Genomic DNA, 15128 nt, shown 5'->3' with positions numbered 1-15128 from the left:
GAGGGGACTGGGGATGCTCAGGGACGGCTGCCGAGGAGCCACGAGTATTCCCTTCCCGATCCAGGTTAATGTGGCTTTACTCTCGCGGCTTCCCGTCTTACTGTTCTGTTTTCTTGATGGGGGCAGCCTTCTGCCCTCACTTTGTGCTCTCGCCTGTCAACACAGGCCCATCACAGAGTTGAACCTCTTCAGGCTGGAGCTCAGGGTGTTGACGGCTCTAGAAACGGACTGTCGGGAACACGTGAGTGGGTCTATGTGTTTTCCCCAGGACACGAAGAACTGTTGGCAAACAGGAGCACGAAATGGCACGCAGTTGGGAGTGTCAGTGACAGGTCGGTGACTTCCCCCTGCCGGCACAGGTAGGTGGCTAACCTAAAGGGTTCTGTCCCATTTTCCTGTTGAAATTACAGTCTGGGATCTGTTTTCTGCCATGATAATGTAAATAGGACTTTACGTTCTGCAAGAATTCCTCCTTCATCCTCGTAACAAACGGGAACAGCTCTTGGATAAGACAGCCGAGTCTCGGGCCTTTCTGTCGTAAAATACTTTACTAGAGTCAGTCATCTGTTAAAATAACATCCTTCACAACAGAACTAAAGCGCACGCTTCTCTATAGTACAGAGCGCTGCCGTCAGGCTTCCTTGGTGTGCCTATAACATCAAGAAGAGTTAGGCTGAAGAGCTATCTTACGGCAACGTGCAAATACGAAAAGATTTTTTATAGAGGTTTGAATATCACTCGGGGCCACTTCAGACATTTTTCTTAATCCTTCAGAAAGCTACTCTGTGCTAATTGCACAAAGAGGTATGCAGATACCTGCTACTTCAGCATAGTGACCTCCTTACCGTCAGAGTGTGACTTCTCAAGCCAGAGACCACACTTTGTATGTGTTCACCATCATTTGGACCCTGACAGAGTGCACTACGGCGTGAGATGTCCTGTGCTGTGTCACTGGGAGGGGGACCCGTGGCCCTTTTGACTCTGAGGAGCACAGCAGCGGTTACATTGTCGCCTCTGCCGTTTACTTATCGATAGAGAACCTTCTTCCATAGAATGACGACGCAGAAACTTGGCCGTGTGGTACATTTTATCATTTTACAAGTTCCTAGGAAAATAAGGCCACTGGAAGGCAATCTCTTTTGCTTCCCCGAGGGAATGCTGGACACCGTGCTGTACCCTGGCTGCGGGAGGTGGGGGTCAGGTGAGTACGTAGATCAAACTGCACGACAAGACAGACACATCGGACTATGGCTAAGGGTTTTCCCTTGGTTCGGGAGACACTCCAGTTTGTTACCAGAAATGCATATTTGGTGTTCATACGTGGCATCTGTTTTCTCAGATGTATTCTTGAATGTCTACCTACACAAGATGTTACACTCAGAGTCAGACTTGGCCACGTGCACAATACCTGACTTGCAGTATGACCCAGTCGAGTGACGAACTCAGAACTTTGAGACTAAAACATCTGGTCTGAGTTGCTGCAAATGACGTGTGAGAAACATTCAGACACGGAGAAAACCAAGCTGGCCGCTCGGCTATTTTAATTAGAGAAAGAGTCTTGACAGGGAAAAAAAAAACAGCCTCTGCGACTCGCGTTCGCAAGCCATTTAGGACTCAAAGACTTCCTTGAAATAAGCAAGGTATCTCACAGAGACGTTGTCAACATTTTTTATTTTGTATCTCAAAAGTCTGCCCTACTAGTGAGAATTAGTCACAACGCTCATCTCTTTGTAGGGGAGCAAAACTCTCTCAGAAAGAAAGCTTTCCATTATTTCTCAGAACCGGGACCGGGTTCGCACCAAGAGTGCTGACCTCCCAGGTGAAGTCCCAGCACCTCTCAGCCAGTTTCACAGAAACACTTGGAGGAGTTACTCCTGGGGCCCTAGACCTCGTTCCACACCCCCGGCCTCTCCCGACCCGAGTGCAAATTCTGCTCCAGAACCCGTGTTCCGGTCACACAAAGCGCACTGGTGCACCCCCAGTGCCTACTGGGGCCACCACCATGGACAGCGGACGCCACACAACATTTACTAGTTCAAAAGAAGAAAATAAATAACTTGGGCTGAGTTATAAGTTACCTTAAAGACAGGGCTTAATAATTTAGTTTTGTCGCTTTTTTAACGAAAACGTTTGGAGGTAAAGAACGCTTAAGTTCCTAATCGGTCTCCTTTTGCTTCGGGAGACGGCTAGGTTTCTAGAAACGCTAAGTGTTGCTTCCCACTGGGTCATCCCTTGGCACCAAGGGAGGCTCTCCGGGGTTAGGGCCTCACGGGCAGAGTCTCCTTAAACCCAGAATGGTTGGGCGTGGCCTCTGGCAGGGCCACCGGGTACTCGGTTGTGGCAAAGAGCAGGGTGTCCAGGGTGGTCTCCGTACACTTGGCGATGAAGCGGATGAACGGCCTCACGTCGCCTTCGTTGGCGACTTCCAGTACGTGGTAGTACTCAGACCTCTGCTCCTTGCGGATGGTGATGGGGGGGTAGCCCGCCTGCATCAGGATGAGGTTCATGAGCAGGCGCGAGGTCCTTCCGTTGCCGTCGATGAAAGGGTGGATGTAAACCAGTTTATAATGGGCCAGGGCCGCAAACTCCACCGGGTGCAGGTTCATGGCGTCCTCGGAGTTGAGCCACTGGATGAACTCCTCCATCTGCTTTTCCACGTCTTGAGGATGGGGAGGGATGTGATGTCCCACCAGGACCTGTGTCGTCCGAAACCTGCCAGCTTCCACTGGATCCACGTAACCCAGCACCCGCCTATGGATCTCCAGCACGTCGCCGATGGCCACAGAGCCGATGCGGGAAACCAGCGTTGTGTTGATGTACGTCATTGCTGCGTGCATGCCGATGACCTCGTTCTGCTCCTCCAGGCTTTTCCCTGGCACGGCATAGCGGGTCTCGAGGATGTGCCTGATTTCCGAGAGGGTGAGGGTGTTGCCCTCGATCGCGACCGTGTGGTAGATGTGATGGTAGTAGGTTTCCTCCATGACCCTGCGCAGCGCGGAGTTGCCCTTGGGGATGGACATGACCTTCTTTACTTTGCTGTCGATGATGCTGAAATACCTCTGGTCGATCTCCTCCACCAGCGGCAGTGTCCGGTCCCGGTTAACCAGTGCTTTCTCGTGGTAGGGCGAGATGGTCAACGCTCTGGCGTACAAGTAATCGGCCTGGACGATGTCCTTGTCCTCTTCGGAAAAGATGCCGAACTCGTTGAGCGCGTCTGCGAAGTCTGGGTCCATCTGGAGGGCATGCAAGAAGAGCTTGTGGGCTTTCTCTCGCTTGCCTTGGCGTTTCATTTCCAGGGCTTGGTTCAGAGCTGCTTTGGCTTCCAACTTCCCAGCTAGAAGAGAGCCAAAGAAGCATGGGTAGGGAGGGCACGGGATGTTCGGGGGCGCTGTCCCCTGTGCCGGTGCTTCAGGGGGCTCGTCCCAGCACTCTCTGTGTGTGTGGATGCGTTTGTGCCCCACACCTGGTGTGTGTGTGTCCCCAGAGCCACAGCCTCCACCCTGGGAGGTATCACCTGGACTCCCCAGCCCCCAGCTTTCTGAGGGCCGAAGTGAGTGGCTGTGGCCACAACTCCTGTCAGGTGGCCCTCCTGTATGATCTTCTCAGCTCCCTGCTGTCCTGGATCAGTCCTGATGATGCTGATCCCTGCTCCTGTCCCTTCAGGCCTAGGCTGTGAAAGCGCCCCCCCCCCCCCACGCCCCGGTGCCAGGCCCTGGGGGCTTCCCCACCCCTGATCTGTTCTTTAAATCTTTTAACCCAGTGATTCTCAAGCAGGGGTGATTTTGTCCTTTAGAGGACATCCAGCAGCGTCTGAGACATGGTGGGGTGTCACAGTTAAGGGCGTGAGGGTGCTACTAGCATCCAGCGGGTAGAGACCAGGGAAGCTCAGCCTCCTAACAGTGCACCACAGAGGACAGCGTGGGGGTAGAAACTTCTCTAGCTCTAGCCCTCCCTCACCAGCCCTCCACCCACCGCTGAGGGTCATTAACACATACTTGGCTGCTTTTCCTTGGATGCCCAAGCCCTCTCACCCTCCGGGTCTCTGCCTGGTGCACTTTCCCCTCATGCCTTTTCCTTTCAGTCATTTTCCTATTTACACTGGGGTCTCAGCTCAGGCATCCCCTCCAGGGAGCCTTCCTGGTGTGCTCCCCTCCTTCCCCATCACCAGGCTGGTGATGCCGTGCGGCAGTCATTTGTCAGCTTGTCTGAGCCGGGAGCTCAGGGTAGACCTGTTCCCCATAGTGGCCCTGTGTCCTGCACACACGACCCAGTATGCACTGTAAATATCTATGAAATTAACAAGTGTTGAGGAGAGCTGGCCAGTCTGTCTTACCTGGAGAGGCCTTGGTCCTGACCGCCAGCAGTGCCGCATCGCCGGAGGTGACGCTGAGCTCTGTAGACGGGCTGGTACACTTGGTGACGGCATGCTGCACCCTGTCCAGCTTGCTCCTGAGCAGGTAGAAGCCTTTGAGCACGGTCAGACACTGCTCTTCGATGGGCCCCAGCGGCAGCAGCAGCGCCAGCAGGGACCCCAACACCATGCTCAGCAGCATCACCCACAGGAAGCGGCCCCAGACGGAGACCCACTTCGGTTCAGTCACTGCCATCACTGAAGCCATCGGCATGAGTGTCATCTGGACGGAGGGGCAGGCCCCCTGGACATACTCCGTTGCCTCAGAGCAGGATCTGCAGGGGACCAAGAGTTGTAGGAGATGAAGTGGGGGAAGGGGACACACGCAAGATATGTTGCTGACTTCAGCTGGGGCTTGGAGGCTCCCACACCTCTTATTTCACTATGACCAGGGGGATTGACGCAAGGCAGGAAGTGCTTATAAACGGGGAGGGGCCAGCCCGAAAGACTGGTGCCACTTCCAGGCCGTTGGGACTCTGAGCAGTAATGCTACCGCACTCAACATTTATTGAGCGCTTACTGTGTGCCAGGCCCCATGCTAAGTACCAAGGACCTCATGCATACTATCTCTACCAGTCTCCAACAGGAGCAGATGCTATCTATCGTCCTCCCACTTCTCCAGATGAGGAAACAGGCTCAGAGACGAAGCCCCTTGCCCCAAGTCACCCAGTGAGTAAGTGACAGTCTTGGGACTTGAATTCAGGAACTCTCCCCCAACCTCCCTTGACCACAAATCTCTGTGGCCACACATCAAGATTGGCCAAGGCAGTTCTGGGGCCTAGTGTCTGATACACACAACTATTTTTGTGGCCTGATTGACTGCCTCTTCATGCCCTCACCCAGGTATTAGCCACAGTGCTGCTCTCCCCTCTCTGGCCTTCCTTTCCTGGCCTGCCCAGCAACGAACTCACCTAGAGCTTGGGCAGTCCAAGCATCTCAAAACCTCCAGCTGTGGGCCAGAGTGGGTGACCCACTCCTCACCCTCCATCGGGACAGTGGGCAATGTGCTTGGGGCTGGCAGTGGAGACGGAGGGGTCAGGTATGCAAGCACCATTATGCTGACAATAAGCGTTTATTGGGCAACTATGGTGTACTGAGCACTGGGCTGCGGGGTAGCCGTGCATTATCTCACTTACTCAACACCTTATGAAGGAAAGCTACCCTTAGCTCCATTTTACAAAGGAAACTAAATCAGCAAGTCAGTTTCTAGAAGGCCATGGGAGTAAACAGAAGCATGAAGAATGAATCCTCAGTGCATCTAGGAAGAGTGCCCAGGTCTTAACCTCTACCTTATTCTCAACCAGGGCCCGTGTACCCCTACTCCGGCCTGCTTCTGGTGCTGGGCCTCCGAGGCCCAGAAATGACTGATGAGGTTTGTGATCGCTCAGGGCTTAGAGTCTAATGGGGAAGCTGGCTCGTTGATAACATCTGAAATGGCTTGGTCTCCGCCCTAACGGGGGTACGCTTGGCGTGCTGTAGGGGTTTAGAGGAGGGTGTGAGTCACTGCTTCATCCAGGTGCTTTGTGCGGCTCCCGGAGGGACGGGATACACGGCAGGGCTGGAGTTCACCAGGGACGCGGGTCTGCGCAGGGGAGGCAGGAGATGCGAATCTCACCCCTCACTACCCTAGGAAGGGGGAAACTGACGCCCAGAGGGGCTGGGCTACAGTCCCTCTGAACCCCGCCCAGGACTCACTCCCCCGCCGCCCCCTGCCCAGCCGGCTCTTTCCGAGCCCCTTGGGCTCTCCCCCTCCTACCGCGCGCGGGTTCCGACCCTGCAGCCGACTTCCAGGCGCTCGGAGGCCCCGCAGCCGCCGGCTCCCAGGCCCTGCTCCGCCGCCGGCCTTCTGGCCCCGCCCCCGGCGCCTCGCTTCGCCATTGGGTGGTTCGCCATCCTCGTCGTGGCGGATTGGCTTCCCCAACCTGTCCGCCCCTCGTACTTCCGGGTTTTCGCGTCAGCCCCTGCTTCCCCGGGAAAGATGCGCCGTGGGCCACTCCCATTGGCTGGCTCCTGTGTTGGTCTCGTGCCCGCAGCGGCCAATAAGCAACAGGCGGGGCGGTGCCCGGGCGAGAGGCGGGAGTAGTGTGCGGAAAACCCGCGCGGGCGCGGAGATCTGCGGGTATGATAGATGCCGCGGTCGGAAACTGGTAATTCCGCCAGCCCCGGAGTGCTGTGCTTCCCTCTCCACGTCCTGGGGGCCCATCTCCTGGGCCTCCTTTTCCTTAGGTGTGAAATGAGGGTGCTCTCCACCCTGTTAGTCTGCCGTCACAGCCCCTTGTTCTTAGCCACGACGCTGTACCAGGGTTGCCGTCGTTTCTGACCTCTTTTCCTTTTCCTCCCTGAGTTTTTAGCGTGGCATCCGCTCGAGAAGGAGCTGGCTGGTTTATTTAGCTTCCCAGGGAGATAGAGATTTTTCCTTGAAGCAGAGAGCTGAAACTTCCGTCTTAGTTCACAAATATTGAAATTAAACACCCAGGACGTGCCCAGAAATGCTAAGCATTAAGATGTTAGCCTATAGACTGGAGCCAGAGGGACCCCGGCTGAAGTTCAGACTTGGTCACCTCCGCTCTGTGAGACCTTCGGCAAGTTATTCCGAGCTTCAGTTTTTCCATTTGTAAAATGGAGACAAACTGCCTCGCCTTTGGCCCCAAGTTCAGGATTTGCAGGCCAGACTCTCCAAGATCTGACCTTTTTCATGACACACATTCCCCTCGGGAGCCACTATCAGGCAGTGGTTGTGGGCGTTTCCACTGGAAGCCACACAGCGCTGGGTTCCAATCCCAGCTCTGCCCCCTTGCAAGCTGAGTTACATTCAGCAAGTGACTTGGTCTATCTCACCGGTTCCGTTTGCTTTTCAGTAAAATGGGGACAGTGTGATGACAGTACTTCATAGAGTTTTATGTGAGGGCGAAGTGAGATCCTACATGTCTGGCACAAAGCTGACGTTTGGTGAGTATCTGCTGTTGCAGTTATTCCTAGACAAGACACCAAGTCCTTGCTGTTTTTGTTATTCACAGAAGAAACTGTCAGAGCTGTAGGCTGCTCCAACCACGGGGGAGTGACTCCATGTCCTTTCTTAGGTCTCAGCCTGATCCAGTTGAGGGAAGCCACTGACCTACAGCACAAAGGAAGTGTCCCAACCCAGGTCAGAGGTGTGCTGTCATGAAAGATACCGTGGGGGCGTGGGGTGGGGGTGGGGGTGCGGGGCATTGCAAGGTGAGGGACCAAACAGCTTTGGCCCTTGCGGGCTGCGCTTCCGCTTATATCTGGTAACTCTTCCCCTATTCCCCCAGCCCCCGGCCCTTGGCATGGAGAACGGCACATAGCAAATGCTCAAGAGATTTTGTTGACTCAAATAAGAGATATCTAAAACAGGCCAAACCATGGTGTTTTTAAGAAACAAAAAAAAAAAAATCAAGATGGTGGTTATTTCTGGGGCTTCTTGTTTCTATCTTTTTTTTTTTTTCTTTTTAAAATGTATTTATTTTGAGAGAATGTGAGCAGGGGAGGGGCATAGAGAGGGAGACCAGAATCCCAAGCAGGCTCCACACTCAGTGCGGAGCCTGACATGGGGCTCGAACCCACGACGGTGAGATCATGATCTGAGCTGAGATCAAGAGTCAGTTGCTCAACCGACTGAGCCACCCAGGGGCCCCGTATTGTTTCTGTCTTTTTTTTTTTTTTTTTAATTTTTTTTAACGTTTATTTATTTTTGAGACAGGGAGAGACAGCATGAACGGGGGAGGGTCAGAGAGAGAGGGAGACACAGAATCTGAAACAGGCTCCAGGCTCTGAGCTGTCAGCACAGAGCCTGATGCGGGGCTCGAACTCACGGTCCGCAAGATCATGACCTGAGCTCAAGTCGGATGCTTAACCGACTGAGCCACCCAGGCGCCCCTTGTTTCTGTCTTTTGAACGAAGGTCTTGAACACGGTTCCCTTGAAGTGCCCTGAATTTTCACTTCTGATGGTCTGCGTAGTAATGTTGTAAAAACTTTTCCCAGCGAGGGCCAGGCTGCCCTGCTACCAGTGAATTATGGAGGATGGTCAGTGGAGGGGAAAGCAGTGAGGCTCGGGGGCCAGACAGATAATGTGTTCAAATGCAAGGCCTACCTGGACTAGGTCACTCACCACACTGAACAGGATATCATGGGGCTTGTGGACTTCTGTCTCCTCCCAGGCATAAGATGACATCATCATCCGCTTTTATTTATTTATTTTATTTATTTATTTTTTTTAACGTTTATTTATTTTTGAGACAGAGAGAGACAGAGCATGAACGGGGGAGGGGCAGAGAGAGAGGGAGGCACAGAATCGGAAGCAGGCTCTAGGCTCTGAGCCATCAGCCCAGAGCCTGACGCGGGGCTTGAACTCGCAGACCGCGAGATCGTGACCTGAGCTGAAGTCGGACACTTAACTGACTGAGCCACCCAGGCGCCCCTCATCATCCACTTTTAAAGGCACTGTCCGCTTTCCACCTTTTCAGGCCCCAGTTCTTTAATGAGCTTAGACCGTGGGGAGCAAATCCAGAAGCTGCATAAGAGCCATCAAGGAGTGAAATTGCCTGGGCCTGAGACAGTAGAGGGAGGTGGGGAGTGTGGAGAAGGTGAGCGTACCTGCCTTATCCAAGGTGGGTAACAGCTAATCTGCTCTAGCCTACCTTTACTGCGTGAAAAATGTATTGTGTCCAAGAGTTGACAGATTTTCCGATTTTTCACAAGAAATGTCAGGCCTAGATCTCGAAGTAAGCTCTCCAGATTTTTTAACAGTTGGCATCTCTGCCCACTGGCCATGCAGGGCTGCCAGACTGTAATCCCTGTTTTAGGCTTTTAAAATGGGCGGGAGACGGTGGCTGGGAACACAGGAAGTAACATCACAAATGCCCACTCAGCAAATGACTGCACCACTGTCGGTGACCACCAGGGGGCAGTAATTCACCAAACATCACGTCCCCCGTTCAATCTTTGTCAGGAGATCACACTCAATTTTCTTGACTTTGTCTGCATTCAGCTGTGTTGAATGCACAAAATATGGTCCCTGAAGCGAGATTGAAAAGTCGGCTTTCTCCACCTTAAGCATTCTATATTGGGTGGAAATGGCTTCCTCGTGGCCCACGCAGGAGTTTTCTAAGAGCTTACCTTGACACTTGACAAAGAACCTGGAAAGTGGCTGCTTGGAAATGTGTCCATTATGCAAAACAAAACAAAACAAAACAAATCCTTATGCATCTTTAAGAAACAGCAGTCAAGCGCTTCTTGCTGGCTGAATCGGATTCTATTGCTTAGGAAACACAAAACTACCCAACTCGAGGCTATATATTGCATTGATGGCTCCAGAATGACTCAACGTCACTTAAAAGAAAATACACCAGACTGGTTCTCTCTCTCCCAACTCCCAGGTTCTTCTCATTTCCCAACCTGCTTGGATTTTTTTTTTCTCTCTCCTTCTAACTTAGAGCTGCTGCAGAAGAGGCCCCCAGCAACCCTTTTCCCCGACTACTGATGTCCTCAGTTTGCATACCCAGTGGGGTCCAGGGGGCATCCACAGGAGACAGGGTTTGGGATAGGTGTCCTTGGGCTGATGGCTCATGCTTGGGATTCAGGATGATCTCAGACATGCAAAGAAGTACTGTTTTCAGAGCAATCACTTGGGGAAGTGATGTTTCTGACTTTCAAAAAATTAAACCATAACTGTTTCCTTTTCTCATTAAATAACCCAAATAACCAACTACCTACTTAATTTTTTTTTTTAAATTGAAGTGTGGCTGGCATACAACATTATGTTCGTTTGGGTGTACAACACAGTGACTTGACAATTCTGTACATCACGCAGTGCTCACCATGAAGAGTGTAGTTCCTGTCCGTCACTTTACAGTGTTATCACAACTACTTTATTTCCTAAAAGCATAATGGGATCACAGATATAATAGAAGGCACAAATAAACAATAAGAAGACAAAAAAATCCCGTGCACAGTTGTACTAGGTATTTTTTATGCACACCTATTTTTAAATCATGAAATATTTCAGACATCCGGAAGGCATAGGTAGTAAAATGGGTCCCTGGGTGCCTCCCCGCACCCCCCCACCCCCACCAGTTTAAGAAATATCATACTATATTACCAACGTACTGAAGCCTCGGGGCACTCTCTCCCATATCACCTTCCCTTCCGTCACTCCGAGAGATAATCACCGTCTTGAATTTGTTGCTTATTACATCCATATATGGCCTCTTGTTTTTACCCATAGGTATATATTCCTCAATGATATATAGCGCTGTTCTGCATGCTTTTACATGTTATATGTATGCTGCGTATCCTTCTTCTTTTTGTTGTTGTTGTTTTGTTTGGCATTTTGTTTTAGAGATTTATATTCCTATTGATGCATGGAGTTCTGGTTCATTAATGGTACACTGCTATGTAGTATTCCATTTAACAATTTATTTCCCATTTACCTGTTGATAGGCATTTAGAGTATTTCCAGTCCTTTTCTATTACAAGCAACATGTCAGTGAAGTTCTTATATGATCTTTTGGTGTGTATCTGGAAGTTTCTCTAGGGCAGAGCTTCTCAACGAATCACCTGGGGAGCTTTTAAAAAAACACCCTATACCTGGGCCTGCTCTAGACCGATAAAGTCCTCCAACCTTTCTGATCCTTCTGTATCTTGGCTATACATGGAAATAATTGTACTGGTCACACTATCTCATTACTGGTAGTGGTAACCACCATTTATTAAGCACTTACTGTGTACGAAGTAGTTTATGTGTATTTTATTGGACTTTTGGAACAATGCTGTGAGGTAGAGATTATTAAGCCCACTTTACAGAAGGTAAGACTGAGGCTCATAGAAGTTAAGTAATTAGTCTGAGTCACACAGCAAGCAAGTGGCAGAGCCAGGGTTCACAACCAGCCTTCCTGACTCAGAATTTGTGGTTTTAACCACTAGGAGACTCTATGATCTCAGAGCTGACAGGTTATGCTTAGGCTCTTCAGTTCTACAGGTGGAGAAACTGAGGCGGATAGAGTGCAAGGGCAAAGCCAGGACACAAATCCAAGTCCGTAGACTCTCTCTGTATTCATCAACACATCACTTTCTTATGTAAAAGTACTTTGAAGAAGGGAATGAGAAGCAAGGAGGGAGAAATCTTAATAAAGTCATCTTTTCTTCTCAAGACAGTTTCAGTCTCTTAGGGGCAGCTGGATCTGCTCTGTATGGGTTATCCACTGCTGTGTAACAAATAATGCCCAAATTTAGCAGCTTAACACAACAATAAACATTTATTATTTTACATAGTTCATATGTGTCAAGAATCCAGGAGTGGCTTAACTGGGTGCGTTTTTAAAAAATTTTCAACGTTTATTTATTATTGAGAGACAGGGAGAGACAGAGCATGAGCATGGGAGGGGCAGAGAGAGGGGGAGACACAGAATCCGAAGGAGGCTCTAGGCTCTGAGCTGTCAGCACAGAGCCGGACATGGGGCTCGAACTCATAAACTGCGAGATCGTGACCTGAGCCGAAGTTGGACGGTTAACCAGCTGAGCCACCCAGGTGTCCCTCATTTTTTTAAATGTTTATTTATTTATTTTTGAGAAAGAGAGCAGAAACTGGGGAGGGGCAGAGAGAGAGAGAGGGAGACACAGAATCCAAAGCAGGCTCCGGGTTCCTAGCTGTTGGTGCAGAGCCCAAATGCAGGGCTCAAACTCACGAACCGTGGGATCGTGACCTGAGCCGAAGTTGGACGCTTAACCGACTGAGCCTCCCAGGTGTCCCTAGTTGGGTAGCTGCGGCTCAGGATCTCTCTCGAGATTGCAGTTGTGATGTTGGCTGGGGTTACAGTCACCCGAAGGCTTGACTCGGCTAAAGAGCCATTCCCAAGGTGGCTGAAAAGTTGGTGCTGGCTGGTGGCCAGGGGCTTCTGTTTCTCTCCATGTGGGTCACTTCGTAGGGCTGTTTGAGTGTCCCCACAGCATGGCAGCTTCCCCCCAGTCTGAGTGATCCAAGCGCATGGTGTCTTTTATGACATAGCTTTTGAAGTCACGCATCGTCACCTCTGCTGGACTGTATGGGCCGCAACACGGGGCAACCTCGGTACCATGTGGAAGGGGACTGCCTAGCGTTCAGCAGGAGGTGAAGGTCATTGGGGGCCGTCTCGGAGGCTGCCTGTCCAGCACCCACTGTGCCTGCCCCTCCTCAATCCCAGTGGTTCTTTCCGAGTCTTTGGGGGCCTCAGGACAGGAAGCTTCTGCAGGCGTGAGACTCACCTGTCACAACAGTGGGTTCCAAGTTGCCAAAGTGCCTTTCCCCCAGATGTTTCATGAGAGCTTTCCAGCCCTGCTACTCTCATTGGCCTGAGAAGCTGCCTACTCGTGCCTAAAAACACAGTCGTGTGGACGTGGAGACTGGCTCATGTGCTCAGGATGCCGTTGTAGATCGTTGCCTCTAGAAGATGTGACTGACACCTTCTCCTCCTCCTGCATGGTGATGGTGACTTAGGGTGGCCACTAGGCCAGCCCAAGTGCCGATCTAGAGGCCCCACGGTCTGCCTCCTCCCCCTTCTCAGATCTCCCTGCTTCACCCGATCCGAGGCTGACCCTTCCAGCAACACCCGTCAGCGGGACAGCCAAGCGCTTGGCAGCCGCGGGGCAGGGGGGCCGCAACCACCCTGGGTCCAGATTGCAGTCCCTTTGGACACGCCCCAGAAGCACTCAGTGGAAGCTTTCGGTTGCCATAGTAACCCTGAGACAAGGAAATTAGCAAGGGTGCCTGGCTGGGCTAGAAAGCTGCGCTTTTATTCTGCGTTTCCCACTTCTAACTAGACAAGGCTAGGGACGGACATCAAAGGATCTTTTCCTGGAAATGCTCTTTAATAAATTGTGAAATGAAGGGCGCCTGGGTGGCTGTCGGTTAAGCGTCCGACTTCGGCTCAGGTCACGATCTCGCGGTTTGTGAGTTTGAGCCCCGCGTCGGGCTCTGGGCTGACAGCTCAGAGCCTGGAGCCTGCTTCCGATTCTGTGTCTCCCTCTCTCTCTGCCCCTCCCCTACTTGCTCTCTGTCTCTCAAAAATGAATAAATGTTAAAAAAAATTTTTTTTTAGATAAATAAATAAATTGTGAAATGAGCACAACCCCCATAGGGTGATGGTGGTGATTCTGGCATTCTCAGAGGAACCCAAGGAGCAAGTTTACAGCCAAGGCAGCTTCTTGTTGACGTTGATACTGTTATTTTAAGAAGACTTTCAGATTTGTGCGTGTGTGTGTGTGTGTGTGTGTGTGTGTGTGTTAGGATTCTCTACACCCAGTGTGGGGCTTGAACTCACAACCCCGAGATCAAGAGTTGTATGCTCCACCAACTGAGCCAAGCAGGCGCCCCTATTGTTGTTAATATCAACTTTACTGAGGTGTGATTCTCGTACCATACAATCCACTCAGGATCATGGTCAAGGTTAGAACTTTTCATCCCCCCAAAAAGAAACCTCCCACCCTTTAGATTTCTCTGCCACCGGCCACCCTCAGCCCCGGCAACCTACTTTCTATCCCTATAGATTCTTCTTCCTATAAATGGAATCATAGAATACGTAGTCTTTTGTGACTGGCTTCTTTCAGCATTTTTATTCTTTGCCTCCTTAAGGTTCTTCATAGTCTCCCTGACAAAGGTGTCTCTGTTCTCTTTGAGAACAATTCATGGGCCAGGGGTGCAGCTGCCAAATTAGCCCCCGCCCGGGCTCCAGATGGACGGAGGGGAGCAGATTCCTCCGAGGCCACCAGTGTTCACCTTTCCCCGCTGCTTTGAGGCTGTAGTGGGACAAGTGGCCCGTTTGGAGCACGACTGGCCACGTGTCATGCCTGCACGTGTGGACATGCCTCCCCACCGCGCTCCTTCTTTTGGAGGCCGGGGTGGGACAGTTCTAATCACAGCCAGCAAGTGCTCACTAGGTGCCAGGCACCGTCCTAGGAGTGGCATGCGTGTTAGGTACTAGTTCATTGTTACAGAACTTTTCTCCCCCCCGCCCCCACCACCTCCCTTTTTTAAACCTTTCTTCTTCCTCTTTAATGCTTATTTATTGAGAGAGAGAGAGAGGGAAAAAAAAAAAAAGCATGAGTGGGGGAGGGGCAGAGAGAGAGAGAGGGAGAGAGAGAATCCCAAGCAGACCCCGCACTGTCAGTGCAGAGCCTGACGTGGGGCTCGATCCCACAAACCATGAGATCGTGACCCGAGCCGAAATCAAGAGTTGGGCGCTGAACCGGCTGAGCCACCCAAGCGCTCCCCCCACCTTTTCTTTTTGTGGGATCCACTTAAAAGCCGCCTCTTTTAGTTCATGCCCATGTTTTGCTGAAGCTATAATCTGTCTCTTTTCTTTCAGCCATAAACCGTGTGTATCAAAAAAAAAAAAAAATCTCACCGTTCACCTTGCACTAGTCTGGATACTTGACTTTGACGAGGATTACTATTATGTTAAAATGCACATAACATGAAATTTACCACCTTAACTATTTTGGAAATAGTGGCATTAAACACATTCACACTTTTGTACAAACACCACTACCATCCGTCTCCAGACCCCTTTTCATCTGCCGACACTGAGACCGTAGCTCCCCAGTCCGCCTCCCCCCAGCCCGTGAGACCCCCTTCTACTTCCTGTCTGTATGATTCTGACCAGTCTAGGTGGAACCCGACTGTATTTGTCTCTTTGTGACGGCTTAGCCTCACATACCTCCGAG

The 15128-nt window shown here is 51.2% G+C and overlaps 1 protein-coding gene and 1 long non-coding RNA gene across 5 annotated transcripts in view; one reads left to right on the top strand and one right to left on the bottom strand.

The window, feature by feature from the left end:
* Window positions 1–1652: 1652 nt before the first annotated feature.
* Window positions 1653–6311, bottom strand: FICD (FIC domain protein adenylyltransferase). 2 transcript variants are annotated; one of them, XM_027044010.2, is made up of 3 exons: window positions 6168–6311; window positions 4334–4686; window positions 1653–3334 (listed from the first exon to the last, which is right to left on the bottom strand). In XM_027044010.2, exons 1-3 carry the CDS (start codon window positions 6302–6304, stop codon window positions 2259–2261), a joined length of 1566 nt encoding a protein of 521 aa, XP_026899811.2. In that variant the 5' UTR covers window positions 6305–6311; the 3' UTR covers window positions 1653–2258. The 2 variants fall into 2 exon arrangements, with proteins under 2 accessions (XP_026899811.2, XP_053062502.1); XM_053206527.1 differs by lacking the exon at window positions 6168–6311 and adding an exon at window positions 5251–5391.
* The window catches only part of LOC113595099 (uncharacterized), a 46792-nt gene continuing 37308 nt past the window's right edge, over window positions 5645–15128 (top strand). The window contains exons 1-3 of one of the 3 annotated variants that reach the window (XR_003415550.2): window positions 5645–5783; window positions 7270–7360; window positions 7492–7589. This is a non-coding gene — a long non-coding RNA (uncharacterized LOC113595099). Of the gene's footprint in view, window positions 6559–7269; window positions 7361–7491; window positions 7590–15128 lie in introns of those variants that run through there. The other 2 variants (XR_008291859.1, XR_008291860.1) reach the window with 2 other exon arrangements.

Source organism: Acinonyx jubatus, chromosome D3 (genome assembly GCF_027475565.1).
Source record: "Acinonyx jubatus isolate Ajub_Pintada_27869175 chromosome D3, VMU_Ajub_asm_v1.0, whole genome shotgun sequence".
Classification (NCBI taxonomy): domain Eukaryota; kingdom Metazoa; phylum Chordata; class Mammalia; order Carnivora; family Felidae; genus Acinonyx; species Acinonyx jubatus.
Note: the sequence above shows the minus strand (reverse complement) of the source record. Positions and strands in the feature narration are given on the sequence as shown.